This window comes from Lampris incognitus, chromosome 12 (genome assembly GCF_029633865.1).
Source record: "Lampris incognitus isolate fLamInc1 chromosome 12, fLamInc1.hap2, whole genome shotgun sequence".
In the NCBI taxonomy this organism is placed as follows: Eukaryota; Metazoa; Chordata; class Actinopteri; order Lampriformes; family Lampridae; genus Lampris; species Lampris incognitus.
In genome coordinates this window covers 24,788,817-24,810,959 of record NC_079222.1, presented here as the reverse complement: position 1 = coordinate 24,810,959, position 22,143 = coordinate 24,788,817, and the positions used below count along the sequence as shown (strand labels likewise).

At 41.7% G+C, this 22,143-nt stretch overlaps 1 protein-coding gene across 1 annotated transcript; it reads left to right on the top strand.

The window, feature by feature from the left end:
* The first annotated feature begins 794 nt into the window (after positions 1–794).
* On the top strand, positions 795–20,929 carry mtfp1 (mitochondrial fission process 1). Its single transcript, XM_056290886.1, has 4 exons — positions 795–897; positions 6,616–6,743; positions 16,957–17,189; positions 18,790–20,929. The coding sequence occupies exons 1-4, from the start codon at positions 828–830 to the stop codon at positions 18,854–18,856; spliced, it is 498 nt and encodes a 165-aa protein (XP_056146861.1). The 5' UTR covers positions 795–827; the 3' UTR covers positions 18,857–20,929.
* Positions 20,930–22,143: the final 1,214 nt, after the last annotated feature.

Sequence of the window (22,143 nt, the reverse complement as noted above, 5' to 3'; positions counted from 1 at the left end):
TGGAGGTGGCAGAGTTGAAGATGCTAAGATTTTTGTTGGGAATGCTGAAGAAGGACAGGATTAGGAACGAGTATATTAGAGGGACAGCTCAGGTTGGACGATTTTGCGACTAAGCAAGAGAGGCGAGATTGAGAGCGATTGGACATGTGCGGACGGGAGATTTTTGGGTATATTGGGAGAAGGATGCAGAAGATGGCGCTGTCAAGCAAGAGTAAAAGAGGGAGTGCAGAGAGGACTTTTATGGATGTGGTGAGGGGGGGGGCATGTGGCTTGCGTGACAGAAGAAGTTGCAGAGGACAGCAAGAGTTGGAAAAGGATGATCCGCTGTGGCGACCCCTAATTGGAGCAGCCGAAAGTAGTAGTAGTAGTAGTAGTAATAGTAGTAGTAGTAGTAGTAGTAGTAGTAGTAGTAGTAGTAGGTGTAAACTGGTCCTTTAGTATTGTAACGTGCATGGATAAGTAGACACGCTGGCCGCTGGTTAGAGGGTCTGACCCTTTAGTCGAGCGGTTAGCGATGCCTCCTGCGGTGCGGGCGATACAGTTTCGCTTCCCGGCCGCGGCAGTTCCTGTGCTAGCGTTGTCCCCCGAATTCGCTACAGTATTTATTATTATTCAGTCACTTTGTTTCAAACTACAATTTAGCAGTCTCTGCATATATTTACTGGTTAAATGCTTTGAGACAACCCAAAACTTTACACATTGCACCTTTAAATTTCGCATGGGGGGGGGGGGTAGTGCTTCATGACTGCAGTTGCTTCCTTCGTTCAGAGGACTCCGCCCCCTTCTCAGTCGCTTTACACACAGGTGATGCAAGGACGGGAGAGATCATGGAGCGAAACGAGGATCAAGTAAATAAAACTGTCGACATTTATCGTGACACATGGGTCCGCTTCTTGGGTATGTATCAACCTTTTTTTATATCACTATCATTTTTTTTATTCTTAACGTTGCAATAACCCCGGTAAAGTCTCTGGAGGCACCCTGATGGTGACATTGGGTGAAGCTAACTGTATAGCATAGCTGGCTAACCAGTTCGTCTTGCTAGTTTTAACACCCATAAATAGCTTAAATTTTTAAAGGCATTTTGCTGTCGGAGAGTCTAGTTTTAGAAACGTATTGGATTCGAATCACTGTCACCGTCGTTTTACCTCGTCTCGCTGATGCAGTTAACTTTACAAAGTTGCATTTGAGCTAGCCCCGAGAATTCAGTTTCCAAGTTTAAACAGCGTTGACTCACTGGACCACAAAGAAACGCCCGTCGCGTAATATTGCGTGCTTCCTCATGAGGCGATTCACTCAGGTTTGTCGGTAACTAACTCACCAGACATAAACACATCCCAGTAACACGGTAGTGACGCGACTTGGTTTTGTCAGACTCTGTTTGTCAAGTGGACCGAGCAGTGGTTTTTATAATGTAACGCCAGCTGATGATTTTTGTGTGCGTTTGCTTGGCGTGGGATGCTTTTAACGTAAATGACCTAACCACGAGATGAGGCGTTGGTCGCAGGAGTCCCCGGCCGTCCGGTTGTCCTAACGAAATCCCTTGTTTTATATGTACCCAAGAAGGGAGCAGTCATTTTTTCACTTAATTTTCATCAGCTGCCTTTTACTGCGTGGCACCATGTGAATATCTCAAAAGGTTTTTAAGTTTAGATAAAGAATGCCTAAGTTGTCCATAATAATGATTGGCAGTGACATCTTGAGGCTGTGCAGGTTACTGTGGTTGGATTCATCCTGAACATTTATCCAGCTGTAAACCTGAAACCAGCTAAATGACCTTGGGAGTATATATCAGGTTTATGGTAACAGCGAATGGCAATTTGCCAACTACTAGAGAGTATGGACTTGCCTGGGTGTGTTGTCCTTGCCCTTATCAAAAACGCAGAGTGCAATCTAAGTTTTAATGTGGGAGTGTTTTAGCATGCAAGGATATTTGACCTAGGGTCACTTTCAAGATATAAAACAGCATAGCACACGATGTTGTGTTGCTGTTAAGCCCACTGAGGCAAATTTGTAATTTGTGATATTGGGCTATACAAGTAAAATTGACCGGACTTGACAGCACTGTTGCTCATCCTCTATGACTAAGGATGAGCAACGGCGCTGTCAAGTCAACAGTCTGCTGTAACAGTCTGACAGAACTGTTACAGCAAATCCTTCCACCTTTCATAACAAACATCCTTTGAGCCTTTCATCTGTTATTATGTTTCTCCGCTCATGTTGGCCTGTATTATCTCCTACGATGCACTGACTCTTGCGTCCCTTCAAACTTTTCACACAACATCCACTTCCACATACACACCTTCAAATGATGGCAAGTACAGCATAGGAGGAAATCTGATGTGTCAATGATCAGTGTTTGCTGTAGTCTGTTCTGTTCTACCATGTCATTTTGGGTCACATTAATTCCTTTCCTCACGTGAAGATAATCACATCTAGACCACCTTTTCTTGGGTATCACCCTAGCTTCTGGGAATCCAGATTCAGGCCTAGTAGGCAGTTATTTTATTTTCAACAGTCACTTTATCTCAGCAGCCTAAAGCACAAAGCTGGTCTCCGTAATTAATTAGGTGCTGTCACAAGCTTTTACAATAAAATGCGCTGCACCATGTTCTGAAGCCTTTTTCTAAACTGGCTATATATTAATTTCATTTTACTACTGTAAACTGGGCTCACTTGTGTCCGTCCCACTTGTGTCACATTTCAACTCTCGAGTAGATGTGATAAGAATATGAATCTCTGAGGTGTGAATAATACAGGTTTCTCCAAACTAATTGCCAGGACGCATGCTGAATTGGGTAAATAAACAACAGTGATTTGTGTATTAGGGCTAGTCTCATTGGTAAATGTTCAGGCTGTACGGCAGACATCTGTGACAGTCCAGTTTCCATTGAACCAAAGTCTGTCATGTGACTGGAGTTAATTTTACCCACAGTTTTTGCTATTTACATACACTGCAGTGTATGACAGCAGATGGCACCAGTGGCAGGGGAAATGGTATGATGAAAGAGCAATGGCACATTAGTCATTATACCCTTTTGTAATAGGCAGTGCATATTTCAAAAAACATGATTAGACATTTTCACTGATGGAATATGCTAGTTGTCTTGTATGTATTAGGATGAAGGTTGGAACCTGTTAGCAAACAAGTTACTTGCACCTATTAGGATGAATATTAGAATATTTGGGAACTTAAAAAAAGATGTGAGGGCAGTTCATATTTGATCTTTGCTTACTTTTAATCTTTCACCATGACCCTACATTGCTTAGATGGATGCTTAAAGTCCATGTGTAATAGAACAAAGGTAGTCTTATAAAGTGTCTTCTCCAGGTGCACAAATAAGGGCCTATTGTTAATTGTTGGCTGTATGGGAGACTCACTGAGTGTAGCAAGTGTGTACACAGTAACTGGAGAAATGGCCTTGGTGGATGAGAGCTGGAAGATATGAGATAAGGAGGGGAAGAACAGACAACTGCCCTATAAAAGAGGCTGTACTGTATTGATCGAGGCCCATTCAAGCACATGGGCTTGGATGCGTCTGTTCATGAACATATATTAAAATTGCGTGACAATACTGTAAGAGATTTTTGTCTTGTTCCTCATTTCTGTCAGCGTGGAATTAAATAATTGCCACGACAAGAGACAATCATATATTGAGCTAAAATGGAGTTAACCCTTGAATCACTAAAAACAAGAGAAAAATAAACTTTGTATTTGTATGTACATTTGATTCTTTCGTGTGCAAATAGAAAAAAAAAACAAAGGTATTATACCCAGTAGTCAAAAGACACAGGAATTTTAAACAATAAAAAACAAAGGAAAAAACAGAGAGGGCATGCCAGTTGGGGCACAATGATGACATTGTTTTGATAATAGAATTATCAATCAATCAATCAAGTTACATTTTATTTAGTGCTTAAGGATTGATCTGCTATGCTAGGATGCTAATTATAACTTGAGAGTAACATCTGTTAATAGGAACAAATCTGCCACTATTTTCAAAAATCTTGGAGCACATAAATAAATGTAGGTGTACATTTACAATTTCAGTATAACAGACTTAGCTTTTAGTTAATCAAATTTGCTACTATCTATTCAGGGAATGTGGCAATATGTACAGTGTTATGTCACGCCAATAAAGCCATTTGAATGTGAATTTGAATTCTTTAATTGTGCTGTTTTATCAGTTATTTCTCCATATCCCCATATCAAGATGGAATACCTATGCGTGAATTAGAGGGAGGACAGTAGAATGGTGAGGATGCAAGGAGTAACGGTGACAAAGGTGTTTGAGTTTAAATACCTGGGGTCAACTGTCCAAAGTAATGGGGAGTGCAGAAGAGAGGTGAAGAAGAGAGTGCAGGCAGGGTGGAGTGGGTGGAGAAGAGTGTCAGGAGTTATTTGTGACAGAAGGGTACCAGCAAGAGTTAAAGGGAAGGTTTACAAGATGGTTATGAGACCAGCTATGTTATATGGTTTGGAGACAGTGGCACTGACGAAGACAGGAGGAAGAGCTGGAGGTGGCAGAGTTGAAGATGCTAAGATTTTCATTGGGAGTGACGAAGAAGGACAGGATTAGAAATGAGTATATTAGAGGGACAGCTCAGTTTGGACGGTTTGGAGACAAAGCAAGAGAGGCAAGATTGAGATGGTTTGGACATGTGTGGAGGAGAGATGCTGGGTATATTGGGAGAAGGATACTGAATATGGAGCTGCCAGGGAAGAGGAAAACAGGAACACCAAAGAGGAGGTTTGTGGATGTGGTGAGAGAGGACATGCAGGTGGCTGGTGTGACGGAGGAAGATGCAGAGGACAGGAAGAGATGGAAACGGATGATTCACTGTGGCGACCCCTAACAGGGGTAGCCGAAAGTAGTAGTAGTATTTTTGCATATCCCCTAACATCATGAGTTGGGTTAATATCAATTCTGTTTTTCTTATAATAATGATAATAATAAATCAATCTTTTATAACACTCAAAGTCGCTTTACAATAAATGGGGTGAAACAAGACAACGGATAAACATAACACAAACATACAGGGGTGGATGGGAAGGGGGCGCTATGAGAGGGAGAAGCGGCAGCCACACACGACACCAGCAGTACTCTCCAACTTAAACAGATACAAAAGGGCAAGAAAAACAAAAAACAGCAGCACTGTAGACGTTGATTTTCTGTAGGGGTTTACTCCCGTAGCCTATTCCTCTCCCAAGGTAACCACTAGGCAGTGGCACTATTTAACCCATAGCTGGGGGCTGGTTCATGGGCGTCAGGGAATATCCACACACCAGTGGGCCTGCATACCGCAAGTCTAGGGTCCAGACCTCCTCCAAGTCCCTTGTAGTTCAGCCAGGGTCCAAGGTGTACCCAGTTAGCGTGTGTCGCCACGAGGGGGCACTACATAGGGCTTGCTGTTGGAGAGGCTATGTACTGGCAGGGAGAGACTTATGTGCTCGGCTCTCCTGTTCGCATTTCTGCTAGCCAGTGGTGAAGGTTGAGAGTGAGACGTGACAGGCACACAACACTACACCAACACACTAGATGCTTTACAACAACCCGATTTCTTACACAAGAATGTCAGACACTAATGTAAGATGATCAGGGAGGTAACGTGTAGCTTGCATTTTACCACTCCCATCTGGGACAGCTTGGGCTGTGGAAGCAGCAGTGGTGCATTACAGCTATTTGTCTTACACCCTGTAATAACAAAAAGTAGCTTGCATGTTTCTCCATTTGAACAAGCAAACTTGATTTTTATCCTATGATAATCTCTGCTCAGACATTTCTACTCTCGCATATAGCTTAGTTTGGCTACTCTTAAAATCAAAGAACACAAAGCATGTAGTTGAAGAGTACTCATTATTTACTGTTGGTCATGCCTATAGCAATCTATTTTCTAATATGTTATTCAAGCGTAGGTATATATTGCTGTACGTGATTGTGGGAAAAAGTGTACGCTAACTCTAGGCAGGATAAAAATGTCAAATTAAGCACATACACATTCTATCAAAGTTCTTGAACTTTTTACATAGTGAAGAGTGGGTACTATAAAGCTATTCTTCATTGTTCCTGCAAAGCCTTAGTTATCCTGCTTTTGGACAGGCTGCATCTGATCACCCAAACAGGAGCTTGAATGTCCTCACTGTTACATTGATTATTACTTCCTTCCTTTGTTGTTACACCCGTTCTTTTTTTTTTTACCCCTATTTCCTCATGTGAAAATAAACTTTTGTCTTTTCATGTAACATTATTTTACTTCATTGTTTTTTCACAGTCCGACTGTCTCTCCTCTCGTGTTTTAAATTTTGCTACCTGCAGCTCTTCTGCTTTAAAGACTGACCAGTATACTCCTTAGTTACTGTTGCTAATTAAGACAAACTTCAGAATCATAATTTTATGTTGCTATGAAAAAAAATCATCATTGTATATAATTTCTACTGTCATGTTTGATTTTTTTCCAGTCGTACATATATTTCTTGGCGCAACTGCGAGTAAAATGCTTGCAGAGCCGAGCCATGAGCTGGGGTCATGCTTTCATTTTTGGATTAGGTAGATGAAAGTCTTATTTGAATCCATATATTACTTGTGCGTGATGTGTGTATGTTTTTGCCTGTAGGCTACGCCAATGAGGTTGGGGAGGCCTTCCGGGCCCTTGTACCAGTGAGCATGGTATGGGCTAGCTATGCTGTGGCAACTGCTTATGTTACTGCTGATGCTGTGGACAAAGGGAAGAAAGCAGCTGTGGTAAGTGATGCAAAAAGAGATATTTTGTTGCGTTTGTCAGTTAAAGGACAAGTTCATTTTTTAACCCTTTTTTGAAACTCAAAAAAATGCTGCTGGGCACCATTTGAACATGCTACCTAGCTCCCGGTCAAAGCTCTACTCAGTTCTCAGTTTGGCTACGGCAGAGCACTTCTTGTTGGTCTGCTTGTGCAATCAAACTGCTGCAAAGATTCCAGAATCACGTTGCTTACTTGGCTTTCAACCTTGCCTCAGTGTGCACGTCTCCCTTGTTTCCTGCATAAAGTTCAAAATCTTGCTTTTAGTGTTCTGGACAGTTTGAAGAACTGCACTGACTTATCTGCAAATCTATTTAACATGCACACTCCTGCTCATCCTTTTCATTTTGCTTCTGGTAGACTACTATCTGTGCCCACTCCAAATGCAACTAGCTCTAGGTCCAGACTTTTCTCTGACCTGGCCAAAAATGATGGAACAAACTCCTGGCCTCTATCAAAGCTACAGACTCTTATTCCTTCAGGAAATGCCTGAAAACTTTCCCTTTCCGGGGGACTTCCAGTTTGGAGAGTATGTTGTAGTCACGTTTTTCACTAGTTCCCACTGTCAAGTTATGAACTTTAAAATATCAAGCTATTCCTCTGTCAGCAAAAAGAGAATTTGTGTGTTACTGTTTGATAACTCTTAACAAACTGCAAAAGATGCCTAAAGTGGGGAAAGTCAAACTCAAAGATGAAGCAGCTGGAGCCACCACCTCTAACGATAACATAACAATGGCAGACAGCTCCAAACTACAAGCTGAACACAGGTCGGCGCTTGCGGTGGACTTCAAGTCCTCTTTCCAAACTCTGAAGACAAAATTTGCCAAGATTCAAACTATAGTTTCTGGCCAGGAACAATATATCACTGCATTGGAAACTCACACGGAAGGATGCCAACTAGCGCTTAGACCAACTCTAAGCTACCTGCTCTAGGCTAGCTCAAGACAAGCGGCTAAAATCCAAACTTGACGATCTGGAAGGAAGATCCAGGAGGCAAATTATCCACATTATGGGCTTACCTGAATTGATAGAAGGCAGACAAACACTCCCTTGGTCTCCTGAATGAGACAGCACCACCCGAGCCTTGCACTAAACCCAGACCTCGGGACAAACCATGCCTGGTCATCATCAGCTTTCACTGCTACCAGACAAAAGATCTGGTTATGCTAGAGGCTCGTAAACATGGTAATCTGGAGTACAATGGCCGCAAAATCCGATTTTGTGAGGATTACGTCACTGATGTCCTGAAGCAATGTACCGAGTACAAAGAGTGTATGACTGAACTCTACAAAATGAGATTCTGTCCATCGCTTCTTTACCCAGTGAAACTGCAGGTCAAACTTCCAAATGGAGAGAAGAAGTGGCTGCTGTCAGTGGCAGAGACTGCCTACTTCATCCAGACCTTCAGGAGGATTCAGCGCTGTCAGTTCAATGCATCGGCTGATTGTTGGTTACTTCTCTCTGTCAGAGATGGTCTGGCTGCAGTGGGATAGATAGTCCACTTGATGCTGTGTACATCTCTGGAACAATTTTCTGGTCATCATGAAAGAGTGAAACTCGCAACAGTGACACTTAGACTTACACAATTTTCACTCCATTGAAAAAAGATACTGAGACTGTCTGATGGTGTGTATGTGACTGATTTACTGTTGTTTTATAGGGTCACCAAACAATATTATTGATTCCTGTATAACTTAAGGTGATAAGGACTTTTGCAGGTGACTCTGGTTGGAAGCAATTCTTTTGTGCCTTAATATTGTTTTGCAAATCTGTTCTTGGAATGTAAGGCATGATCCTTTTTCATTTTGCATTTAACAATACACTGTTTGGAACAATTGCACAATGATTTTGTTTTTTGGACTGTTTTTCACTGTTTATTTCTTTGTTTAGTGATATGCTGTAGATAAATCCTTCATTACAGGGTTAATTTTGGTCTTTAATTTTCAGGGGAATATAGTGGAGATCGGAAGTTAATGGATTGGTTGAAATGATGTCGTCGATATTAGGTAATATTTCAAGTTCGCTGTTTCTCTCATCATTACTTTGGTTTGGATGCAGGGATAGAATGGTGGGGAATAGAGGGGTGGGATGCAAGAGGAGTGGTAACCTGACCTTTGGTTCTGTTATAGATTTTCTTTCTGTTACTTTTTTTGCCTTTCTGTCCTTATATTTCGTCTCTGTAGTAGTCTGTTTATTTTGATTTCTTTTTCTTTTTATGTTGAAGCAACTAGTTTCATCCCATTAGTAGCATAGTGAGGATTTGTAGCCTTTTCACTTTTTTACAGATCCCTCTTTTCTAACCAATTGGCGCCATATTTTGTATGTCTTCGAAGAGAGGAAGAGAGAGTGAAGGCAGAACCTAGGATCAAATGGTGGAAGTTGAAGAAGGAAGACTGTTATGTGGTATTCAGGGTGGAGTTAAGACAGGCACTGGGTGGTAGTGAAGAGTTGACGGATGGCTGGGCGACCACTGCAGAAATAGTGAGGGAGACAGCCAGGAAGGTACTTGGTGTGTAAAGAAAGTAGACAGGAGTAAAAGGAGATGCTGCATAAAGCGAAGAGAGAGGTGGCAAAGGAAAAGGCATATGGTGAGCTGTATGAGAGGTTGGACACTAAAGAAGAAGAAAAGGACTTGTACCGATTGGCTAGACAGAGGGACCAAGCTCGGAAGGACGTGCAGCAGGTTAGGGCAATGAAGGATAGAGATTTTATCGGAACTGCCGGTCTGCATGGACTAGCAGTTAGCTTGGCCTGCCCCGCTTCTGCATCCTGTCAGACTGCCCTCGGTGTTACCTCCATGGGTTCAGCTCCGGGCAGGGCCGTGGTCCCTGGGCCCTGTGGTGAGATGTAGGAGAGGTTAGATACTAAGGAAGGAGAAAAGGACTCTTATCGATTGGCTAGACAGAGGGACCAAACTGGGAAGGAAGTGCAGCAGGTTAGGGCTATGAAGGATAGAGATGGAAATGTGTTGAAAAGCGAGGAGAGTGTGTTGAGAAGGTGGAAGGAGTACTTTGAGGAGCTGATGAATGAAGAAAATGAGAGAGAGAAGGTTGGATGATGTGGGGATAGTGAATCAGGAAGTGCGGTGTATTAGCAAGGAGGAAGTGAGAGCAGCTATGAAGAGGATGAAGAGTGGAAAGGCGGTTGGTCCAGATGACATACCTGTGGAGACATGGAGGTGTTTAGGAGAGATGGCAGCAGAGTTTTTAACTAGATTGTTTAACACAATCTTGGAAAGTGAGAGGATGTCTGAGGAGTGGAGAAGAAGCATACTGGTACTGATTTTCAAGATTAAGGGTGATGTGCAGAGCTGTAGTAACTACAGAGGTATAAAGTTGGTCAGCCACACCATGAAGACATGGGAAAGAGTAATAGAAGCTAGGTTAAAAGGAGAGGTGATGATTAGCAAGAAGCAGTATGGTTTCATACCAGTAAAGAGCAGTACAGATGTGATGTTTGCTTTGAGAATGTTGATGGAGAAGTATAGAGAAGACCAGAAGGAGTTACATTGTGTCTTTGTGGATTTAGAGAAAGTGTATAACTTTTACTTATAATGCACTTTTCTAGAACAATGTTACAAAGTGCTTTACAAAGAAATAATACCAGACAAGGCAAAAATAAGAATAAGATCAAATAAGTAAATTTAAAACAGTATGAATAAATAAAAACAAATATCAAACATTTGTAAAAGCTTTCACAAAAAGAAAAGTTTTAAGACGAGATTTAAAAGAAGCTGGAGACTTGGTTTGTCTTAGTTCAATATACGACCATCTATTGCTTGTCCTACTGAGTTCATTTCCATCTGGAACCTGTATGTCCAGCCTGGGTCTCTATGGAGGCTAGTGCATGCAGTTCAGTGTTACTGCCTGCCATTCTGAGTGCAGCACTTAGCTTTGTCTCAGACATACCAAAAGGCCACCCAGTTATTAGTCATTCCCTGCTAATTTGGACCCAGTTTCGGAAGAACTTCGGTTTTCAGGCTCCATCTCTTCATAGTCTGATTGCGGCGAACCATCTCTTTGTTCCATTCACTCTTGAAGGCTCATTCCAGTCTTGGCATAATAAGGGCTTGAAATGTTCTGAAAACCTTTTCATTGACAATTATTTCGCAGGCATCCGGGTGGTGTGGCGGTCTATTCCGTTGCCTACCAACATGGGGATCAGCGGTTCTAATCCCCGTGTTACCTCTGGCTTGGTTGGACATTCCTACAGACACGATTGGCCGTGTCTGTGGGTGGGAAGCTGGATGTGGGTATGTGTCCTGGTCGCTGCACTAGCGCCTCCTCTGGTTGGTTGGGGCACCTGTTCAGGAGGGAGGGGGAACTGGGGGGAATATCATGATCCTCCCACGCTTTATGTCCCCCTGGTGAAACTCCTCACTCTCAATTAAAAAGAAGCGGCTAGTGACTCCACATGTATCGGAGGGGGTATGTGGTAGTCTGCGGCCCTCCCTGGATCGGCAGAGTGGGTGTAGCAATGACCGGCACGGCTCGGTAGAGTGGGGTAATTGGGCGGATACAATTGGGGAGGAAAAGGGGGAAAAAATCCACAAAAAAAAAAAGTTTCACATCTTTCTCACAACTAACAGATAAATTTGGTATACCCAGGATCCAATTTTTCAAATACCTTCAAGTCAAACATTTCATGCAGTGCCTTAAACCCCAGTTCCTGGAAAATCCCCTCACAACCCTATAGACACCATTCTGTCTTTAAACCCTACCCTGAAAGGATCACTGTCAGCTCTCTAGTCTTCCATTTCAAACTTAAGCTGCTCCCCCTTGTCGACTATTAGAACTGCATGGGAACAGGACCTGGATTTTAATCTTTCAGGTGATGTTTGGGATCTGGCCCTTAGCAAGATACACTCATCTTCAATATGCACACGCTATGCAGTTATATAGTTCATAGTAGTGCATTGTACTTATATTTCCAAAACAAATCTTGCTAAAATTAACCCTTAGGTGGATCCTGTTTGTGAGAAATGTAAACGTCCTTCTGCCAATCTTCTTATTATGTTCTTGTGATCCCCTGGCCTAGCTGAATTTTGGAAATTAGTGTTCCAAACTCGGAAATTTTACAATGTCCCATTGAGCCTAGCTTTTTGACAGCTGTCTTTGGTGTTCCCCCACTAGAACAGACGTTGCCCAAAACCAAACAAGGTGTGCTGGCCTTCACCTTCTTACTGGCTCGATGCGCCATACTATGGAGAGATACTGTCCTTCCCTCCCACTCCCACTGGATTAGGGATATTGTGCTATGTCGGAAACTTGAAAAAATTGGCTACTCCGCCCAAGTCAGTGAATAAGTTCAATAGCGTATGGGGCCCTTTTCTATCTTTTTTTTGAGAAACCTGAGACAGGCATCTCTGAGTAACTGCTGCTTTATTATTTATTTATTTATAACGATTACCATTTTACTGCATTTCTTATCCTTTAAACATTTTGTTTTGTTAGTGTTTTATGTTTTTATTTTGCTTTTAGTATAGTATTTTTTGTTTATTAATGTATTACTTATTTCTGTTTGTAACTGCCATATACAACCTTTTTGTTCATTGTCATTTGTGGGTTAGTATGCATCTGTCTGTATAATTTTTAGTTGTATGCCTGTCTGTCGTATGTCAGTGGGTGATGATGATGATGATGACGTCAGCGGGGTGCCTTTGGTTGGGTTAACAAAAAAAATGTAACTTGTGCAATTTCTATATTTGTACTGTTCCACACTGACATTCAATAAATAAACATTAATAAATATCTATAAATAAATAAACATTGGAAAGCAGACTTTCCCTTTCCAGACCCACCTTAATCCTTAAGGTGGTCTCAAAGAATGACCCTTAAACCCAGTTGTGCCACTTTCCAGCTAATATGAATAATTTACTTCCTAATATTACTGGTGTTCGCTAGACTATTGTTCACTTACTTAGTCAAACACTGGTATTACTAGTGTCCACTATTGCGCCCTTTTACAGGGTGCACCTGACATGACATGCACTCAGATGATGTGATATATTGGTGATACTGAGATGTTTCACTGTGCAGCTACTTTGTAACTTGATTCTTCTATCATCCCCTCTTGATCTAAGGCACACTTCCACTAAATGCGGTTAACATGATGGGCACTTTTGGCTATGATGTGTACTATTTAATGTTCCCTTAGGCCGGTTGGTGACTTGAATCCATCTAATAATTGTGATCCTCTTCTAAGTTGCTTTGGATAAAAGTGTCCTCTAAATGAGAAAACATGAATTGTTTTTTAATCTAACAGAAAAACTTCACTGATTGCTTCAGTGTTGAGTATCTTACCATTTTACCAAGCCTTCAGAACCATTATATCTCTTATATCTCCTTTTTGTAAATGGCAACCTCAGAATGCAGTCATGCATATCTTTATTTTTGTGTAAATTCGGATTGAGTTTTGAATGGGAAAAACTTTGTTTCGATTTAGCTCAACTTTCTGTGGTTTACACAGTAAATATAAACTGTCTGTAAATTTTTGCACGTGTGAGAGCAGGACATCCTGTAGCCCAACAGTCTCTTAGTTGCAGCTGCACCAGTTTACTCTGTAAGGGTGTGGCTGTTTGTGTGGTTATTTTGTACTTCTGCATAAATATTTCTGCAAAGTAGGCTTAGGCAGTATCAAGGTATTATGGTGTACCAGGGTATTTAGAAATCCTGAAGGTATGATTTTCAATACCGTCCAACATACAGACACTCGTCTTCCTATTAATGATATAGAGCTGTAGAGGCGACGTATTGTAGTGCACTGCTTACACCACCAGAGGCCAGTCTCTACCCGTGGAACAGGCAGCTGAGCTGAAAAAGATGGCGGCAACTGTGAGCGGTAGGGATAATGTTACAGGACTAGCTAAAAAGAAAAATGCCATTGCCCCTGTTTGGGAGTATTTTGGGTTAAGGCCCGATGATAAAGGTGAGCCATCCAACACGGACGAAAGCCAGCAGAACTATTTGGTGGTAGAAAAGAAACAGTTGGCTGGTCATTTCTGCTCTATAGGTGTCCTGAATGACTAGATATGGAATCATGAAAATATTGCCACATATAACTTTATCTTGAGAAGACCTCTTCCAACAGAAAAAGCAGTTTATTAGCCACATGATTTTATTCAACTGCTAGTCTGTCACCACCACCTGCACATCATCTCCGTTCAGGCCACTGATGTGTCAGTATCCACCATGGCAACAAGTGTCATCAGGTCCTCCAGCAAAGTATGCTAAATCTCTGGAAGAAGGGTGCTTATTTCCCATGTATTCATTATTCTATGGGCCATAGGTATTCAAACCCAGCAAGACTTGTGTATGTAGGCTAATTGCATATTAGACACACAGGATCGTACATGCCACAATGTCTTCTATCACTAGCAGCTCAGCTTTTATGATTTAAATTTTTTTTTTTTTTTACACAAATACCATCATATACCGTATATCCTGGTGAAATGTCAGGAATGTATGAAGGTATGAAGAAACAGATACCACCCAAGCCTATGCGGAAGTACAACTAAGGTCGGTCGGAAGTGTAACTTTATAGAAGACATAGTTTGTGACTACTTTTATCATGAAACATATTAGGACGGTACCGGCACTGACTGCTTTTTCCATCAAAGATATTAGTACGTTTCTGTACTGTGAGCTTTTTGAAAAGGTGATAGATACACAATTTTTGAAGGCTCTACCTATTGCTACATTGGACTGTGTTGAAGCCCAATGAGAAGATTCAGGTAATTTCTTTCCATACAGAAATTATCAGTAAAATTTTTGTCTGTACGATTCTAATTGATGCCTGACATCATTTTAATGATGTATGGGGTTAAACATAGTGAACCTGTCCTTATTAAGATGCATATATTTTTATGTGGTGGGGTTTCTTCTCTGAGGATTAAGGTAGACCAACTGCTACTGAATATGAAAATATGATGGGGCAAATGGTAATGGACTGCATTTATATAACGCTTTTCTAGTCTACCGACCATTCAAAACACTTAACAGTGTATACCTCACATTCACCCATTCACACGCACATTCGTACACTGATGGTGGAGGCTGCCGTGCAAGGCACCAACTTGCTCATTAGGAGCAGTTATGGATTCAGTTTCTTGCTCAAGGGCACTTTTACACACTCTCTGGGGGAGCCGGGGATCGAACCAAGAACCTTCCGATTACTGGACGGCCCGCTCTACCTCCTTAGCCATGCCGCCCCATGCTTTTAGATATAAACTTGGCTCACGGACTGTACTGTACAGTAGGACCTAAAGTTCTCCATCATCTTTGTATCCACTCCAAAGTATAATGTAACCTCGGAGATATTACAGCACTATGCCCTCAATTTACAACATGTCTATAAAAATTCGAATTTGACTTTAGCGCTGGTGTAAAATCAATCTTCTCAGTTGCTTAGGATCATAGGATCATTAATATCAAATTAATACTCCTCTTGTAGCCATAGAGGGCTTTCACACTATGGAATGCGTCTGCATCAGTTCAATACTGTAAGGTTTTTAAGTGTGAATGCTCGTGAACGGATCCAGATTGGCACAGTATCCGGATGAGTCCCAATAATGTTTGTTTCCTTAGCAATAATAAAGAAATACAAAGGATTTTTAAAGTAACAATCATAAAGAGTCTCACTTAAATAAATATTCATGACGTTATTATGTTTTGCTGAACGAGGTGGCACTATGACCATTTAGCCGTTTGGCCACTGATCAAAGCCCTTGCATTTGCAGTGATATGGAGAAATACAAACGTGTGTCTGTGGCGACATTCCTGCCAAAAATCCCAAGTGTTGCAAGGTTTTACATGTTTTACATCAACCAGCAGTGGTTGGTCCACCAGAGAGGCTAGGTGGAAACAACACTGTGTGTACCAGTGCTGTGGGGGACAAACTAGTAAGCAGTTTCGAAATTACTCCTGGGAATTGTATCCCAAAAAATAATGCAACCAGATCTTTGAGCGACTGGGATGGCTCGAAAGAGTGGGGTAATTAGCCAAGTACAATTGGGGAGAAAAGGGGGAAGAATCCCCCACCCCCCGCAAAACAAAAACCCATCAAAAGGATGTCTGGGTGGCGTGGCGTCTATTCCGTTTCCTACCAACACTGAAATCGGCGGTTCGAATCCCCGTGTTACCTCCAGCTTGGTCAGGCATCCCTACGGATACAATTAGCCTATGGGTGGGAAGACGGATGTGGGTATGTGTCCTGGTCGCTGTACTAGCGCCTCCTCTGGTCGGTCAGGGCACCTGTTTGGGGGAGAAGGGGAACTGGGGGAATAGCGTGATCCTCCCACGCGCTTCGTCCCCCTGGCGAAACTCCTCACTGTCAGGTGAAAAGAAGCAGCTGGTGACTCCACATCTATCAGAGGAGGCACGTGGTAGTCTGCAGCCCTCCCAGATCAGCAGAGGAGTGAAGCAGCAACCGAGGTGGCTCTGAACAGTGGGGGTAATTTGCCCGATACAACTGGGGAGAGAAGGGTAAAAAATCCACACAAAAAAAACCCACCAAACCAGTTAATGGTCAGTGTTTTAATTTTAATAATATCACCCTAGACTGGTGACTACGTGAATAGAACTTAACATTCTCACCTGTGAAATCTGATGTCCGTCCTTCCAATCTTCAGTTCCAATGTGTTGCATAGTCATTTAAACGTTATCTGAAGTATCCTGAGTTTTCCAGCCAGTCTCCCTCCCTGAAGATTTTTTTCACTATATGATCCCACCAAATGAAGGATCACTCCTTTACCCACAGTAATGCACGGTCACAAAAGACCCATGGAAATAAAAAGAATCTCCTCCTCAACCTCGCCTTTTGGAAAAGGGCCAGAGATCAGTACTGTGATGCCTCCGTGTTGATATTATTGATCGAATAAATGGCTGTTGACAAGTCTGGATGCTCTTTCCGATTTCTGCTACATTGTGTCAGTTCAAGTGATTACAAAGGAACAAGTCACTCTCCACAATTCTGAAATTCAAGCAACCAGCTTATATTGTGAAAGCTCAGAGGAACGATTTGCATGGATCCACATCTATGTGGAGGTAATCCATCTGGAACAAAGTCGCCAAGTGTGAAAGACCTATAAATCAGTACTAGTCGTTTGCACAGTGTTGAGCAGAAGATCGAAACTCTGTCATTGTTATTGCCATGTTTTGACTTCACATCTCTGTCCCTAGGCCCACGGAGACAACTCGGGGAAGACAACTGAGGTAGCTATTGCAGTAGTGGATACATTTGTGTGGCAGGCCTTGGCGTCAGTGGCGATTCCTGGCTTCACCATCAATCGTGTGTGCGCTGCCTCTCTCTTCCTATTGGGCAGAGCCACTAAATGGCCCCTACCTGTTCGAAAATGGACCACCACAGCAATAGGCCTCTCCACCATTCCCTTCATCATCACTCCTATAGACAGGTCAGTATTGTGTTGGTGTTTGTTTATTGATGTGTGTGTGTGTATTTTTGAGTAATCTGCAAGCAATGTCCAGCTGGAAAAATCGATATCGAGCCCTCTATTTGTTAAACTTTGGCCACCATAGAGACAGGAAGGGAGTGATGGGAAGTAACTTAACTGAGTGGGCCTGTTTTAGAATTGCTGTAGCTTGACTGGGACATCTACCAGTCAGAATGTGCTTAATAGAGGTTTAAGCAAGTTCATTGAAGGAAATATGGATTGTGGAATACAGCTTTGCTCTTTCCCAGTTGTCCCCGAAGCTAAATTTATCTTATCATTATCCAGTAAAAGAAATGTTGTTAGGCAACGAAAAAAACTTTCATATTATCTTGAAACTGTTCACATTGCTTTAGATCTGTGGTATGATGGAAGGGTAGGGCGGCATGGTGGCACAGTGGTTAGCAGTCGCCTCACAGCAAGAAGGTTCTGGGTTCGAGCCCCGGGGTAGTCCAACCTTGGGGGTCGTCCCGGGTCGTCCTCTGTATGGAGTTTGCATGTTCTCCGCGTGTCTATGTGGATTTCCTCCGGGTGCTCCGGTTTCCTCCCACAGTCCAAAGACATGTAGGTCAGGTGAATTGGCTGTACTAAATTTGATACATCCCTCAATTATTATTTTGCTGGGATCACCAGCACAAGAACTAGATACAAGATGTTGATATAGTTATTTTTGGAAATCGTATGAATATGGGCAGGTGCATGCCAAGCTGGGCAGCTCTGAGTCTGCTCTTGTCATTTCACTGTAAAAGAATTAGTTCAAAGATGATTTAATATTCTACAGATACTAGCTTTTTATGTTGATTTATAAATAATTTAGGCTAATGAGGCTACCAGGTAGAATGCACTCAGTGCACTGTGGACAATAATAACGTGCGACCAATTGATTGGTTGAAGAGTAGGTACGATTTCAGTCAACCAAGATTTTCTTTGGTTGACGTCAGCCCTGGTGGCACAGTGGTGCAGTGGTTAATGCAGTCGCCTCACAGCAAGAAGGTCCTGGGTTCGAGCCCTGGGGTAGTCCAACCTTGGGGGTCGTCCGGGGTCGTTCTCTGTGTGGAGTTTGCATGTTCTCCCTGTGTCTGTGTGTGTTTCCTCCGGGTGCTCCGGTTTCTTCTCACAGTCCAAAGACATGTAGGTCAGGTGAATCGGCCATACTAAATTGTCCCCAGTGTCAATGTGTGTGTCTGTGTGTGTGTGTGTGTTGCCCCTGTGATGGCCTGGTGGCCTGTACAGGGTGTCTCCCCGCCTGCCGCCCAATGACTGCTGGGATAGGCTCCAGCATCCCGCGACCCCAGTTGGGATAAGCGGCTTGGATAATGGATGGATGGACTACAGCCCTAGTGATAAGTCAACTGCTAATCTTGTGTAAATTCAGCTATTTATATTTGAAATCTTATACCTCTTCTATGTCTGAAGCACTAGCAGGGATGGTAAGATTGATGCTTCAAGTGCTCATGCAACTGAGATGAATGAGCACTAGTAGTGCATAGTAATATTATTCATAGTTGATGACATCCTTTATCAAGTGTCCGCTCTTTGGGCATTTTCCCTCTTTCCTGTATAGGTCAGTGGATTTCTTGCTGGACTCGAGCCTACGGAAGGTCTATAATGGGGGAGAGAAGCACAAATAAGGAGGAAGACCAGGCAGAGATGTTAAGCCTTTGCCAGCTAGGACCCTCATTCATGTCTCCCTAGAGATGTCCTGATTAACACCACTGTGAACCATAAAACCATAAAGCCATAGTTCAGGAAGCCAGACTGCACAGCTAGTCGACTTAGAAAAATACATTTAAATTTCTATATTGTCGTCTCATTTACTAAATAATAATGTCATGAATCTTGCTTCCTGAAATATGCCTTCAGAATACTCAACCTCGGTGTCTCAGGGCAATTTGGGGTAGCTTTAAAATGCCATAATATCTGAAGAGTAATATAAGTCTTTAAAATGTAGACATACTGTTGATGTTGGTGGTGGGAGTATTATCAGATTGTCTATGTTGTACATATGCTGTATATTTTTGTTACAGCCAGAAGGGAGGTTGCCCCCATTGTTGCGCTGATTGGCTGTAGTTGATCTTGGCAGTTTTCTGGCCTGCCTCACCTCATTTCCACCTGTTAGATAAACTGTAAAGCACACACACTCCGCCCAGTAACCGTGTATTGGAAAATGCTGACATGACAGGTCACGTGTGGTCTTTTTTCCATGATGTTACTCTTCGTAGTACCAGCTTCAACCGTCAACTATCGTTCACTATTTTTTTGTTCCTCAAAAAGAATGTCTGTTATTTTGAAGGGATAATTTAGGACAGTCTTCTCATGGACCTTTTACCACTGTTTGATTCTACCTTTGCCATTGAGTTTTACACTAAGAAAGACTATTTACACCATGGCAGTCACATGTTATTTATGTGTGCTATATGACTCAAAGCTAAGGTCAACAGTATCATATGTGAAAGTAAACATTTAAATAAATCAAGGATTATTCTGCTGTAAAATATTCAACTATAGCATAGAGTAAACTAAGTATTTGGACAGTGACTCTTAAACATAGAGGGTCTACTGTAATTTAGAATAAAATACTGAATTCCTTACGTACAAGTAAAGTTGATTGTTGATGCTCTTTCCTCATTAGCCGAGCATTAACAATTTTTTTTTAATATTTTCACAAGTACATGGGAAATCCTAGAAGTTGGATTATAGTTTTGAACTATTTTTCCATAATACACGTCTGTCATCCGCCATAGAAGAAGACCTTACACCTTGATCTTCAGTAGGGAAATTGATAGAGAGGATAAAATGCCGGTTATTGTTACTTTCCTGTTAAAATGAAAGGTTCTACACTAAAACATTGGTGTTTCACTGTCCAAATGCTGGTGGAGGTCATTGTATATTAAATGTACTGCAGAAAACGTTTAAATGGATGTGCATTACACATTATTAATATAGCTAGTCTGAAAGAGAACCTTAAGAAAATTCTGTACACTTTACTGAACTATGCAAGACAAGGCATCTGGTACCTCTATAGGACTTTTAGGGCTTGTTCTTTCACTTTAAATGGACATTTGTAAGCAAACAACCTCAAAAGTAGCCTAAAGGAGAAGGGAAATCTACAATGCTCTGAAACTTGGGTGTAGATATCGTCTGTGATACAAGTAGAACATGTTGAAATGGGAACTGCTGACATTGCTAATACTGGTGTTGTGTATGCCTGTATATTGGTATAGCAATACATTTTGTACAAGGTGTCAGTTTGAGGTAATTTTTCACGGTTATTTTCATTACTTTAGGATGTTTATGTTGTTCATGAAGGGAGAAATACCAAAATAAAAACTGCAAACCCACCTTTTCATATGATCGTAACATTTCAGGTTAAAGAATTATTTCATTGTTGCGTGGCATGAAAGGGCTGTTGTTTTACACGTTGTGGGTTTTTTGAAGCTGTCTGAAAAGTGTATTATGGTATTAGAGACAAAAATATTTTCAAAATATACAAATTTTTGTATTGTTTTGTTCCCTGAATGGAATGTTGTGTTTTTTTTTTGTTTGTTTCTTTTCCAAATGTGAAACTGATAAACAGTTGAAAGAGGATAAAGCCCAGTTATTATGGACTGGTTTTATTCAAATACCATCCTATTCTACCACAACTCCTGAAATACTGTAAAAAAATACTGTAAGTCTATATTAAAATAAATTAAGGAATAATGGCAGCACGTCGTCGACTATCAAGTTTGAGTTTCTTCTCTGTTTTATATAATTTAGTCTATATGCTTCCTGTGAGGGAACGTTACATTATCGTTTGACCCCCGGTGTACACAGTTATTTATTTGTATTCAGTGCTGCAGTCACCGCTACTTAAGACATAGACACACATTTGCAGCTGGCCTTGAAGATGTAGAGTTTCACATGGACTCCGTATTGCACAGTATGCTAGGCTACTGGTACCACGTGGTACCTGTACACGTGGTTGTCTGCTTGTGCGGCGTCAGTAGTCCTCTTCATCAACGTCAAGCATGACCAAGAAGACCGTTACGGCACCAGTGTAACAGGCATGGTCTTACGTTGTGTCATTTAAAGCACCATAGACCAGGATTCTCAGTTGAAGGAATATAATCTAACCAGAGACATATTGTGATCACTGGGCTGCTCTTGAACGTGCACATTCGACAATGGCGGCACGCTTGGATGGGCAAGATAAACTCGTAAGATATAAGCAGTGCATGTGATATCAATTATTTACCGGAGAATAGACAAATATTGTGATCGCTGGACTGCTCTTGAACATGCATATTCAACAATGGCGGTGCTAGAAATATAGAAACACCCCCCCCCCACACACACACCATGTAACCGTACACCTGTAGGCAGGGCCGCCGCACCCATAACGCGCATCACGCGCTGTGCGTAGCGTAGCGTAGAGCACCAACTGCCGGAGGGGGCACCAGCATTAGTTATTTATTTATAATTTTCACAATGATTAATTATTCAAATTTAAGATGAAGCACAACTATAATTGGTATCATAAAACCATTATAGGTAATACAAAGACATACATATTTCCTCGAAAGAATAAAATGAATTATGGTGCCCTCCTCCTCCTCCTACCTACACAGACCACACACCATATATATATATATATATTGCAGAGACCATATATATATATATATTTTTTTTTTTTTCGGAATGTGTGTGTGTGTGTGTGGTGTTAGTGTGTGTGTGTGTGTTAGCGTAGATAGCGGGACCGAAAACTAAAGTATTTATGATCCTAATTCTTTTTGGAGGTGGTAGGTATTGTCTCAGAGAGTAAGGGAAAAATCCAAGAAAATTAAAAATTATGCATAATTATGCATAAATATGCAAAATATGCATTTTTCTAAAAATGGCTAAAAGCCACTTTTCTCGGCATTTCAGATGATCCTGA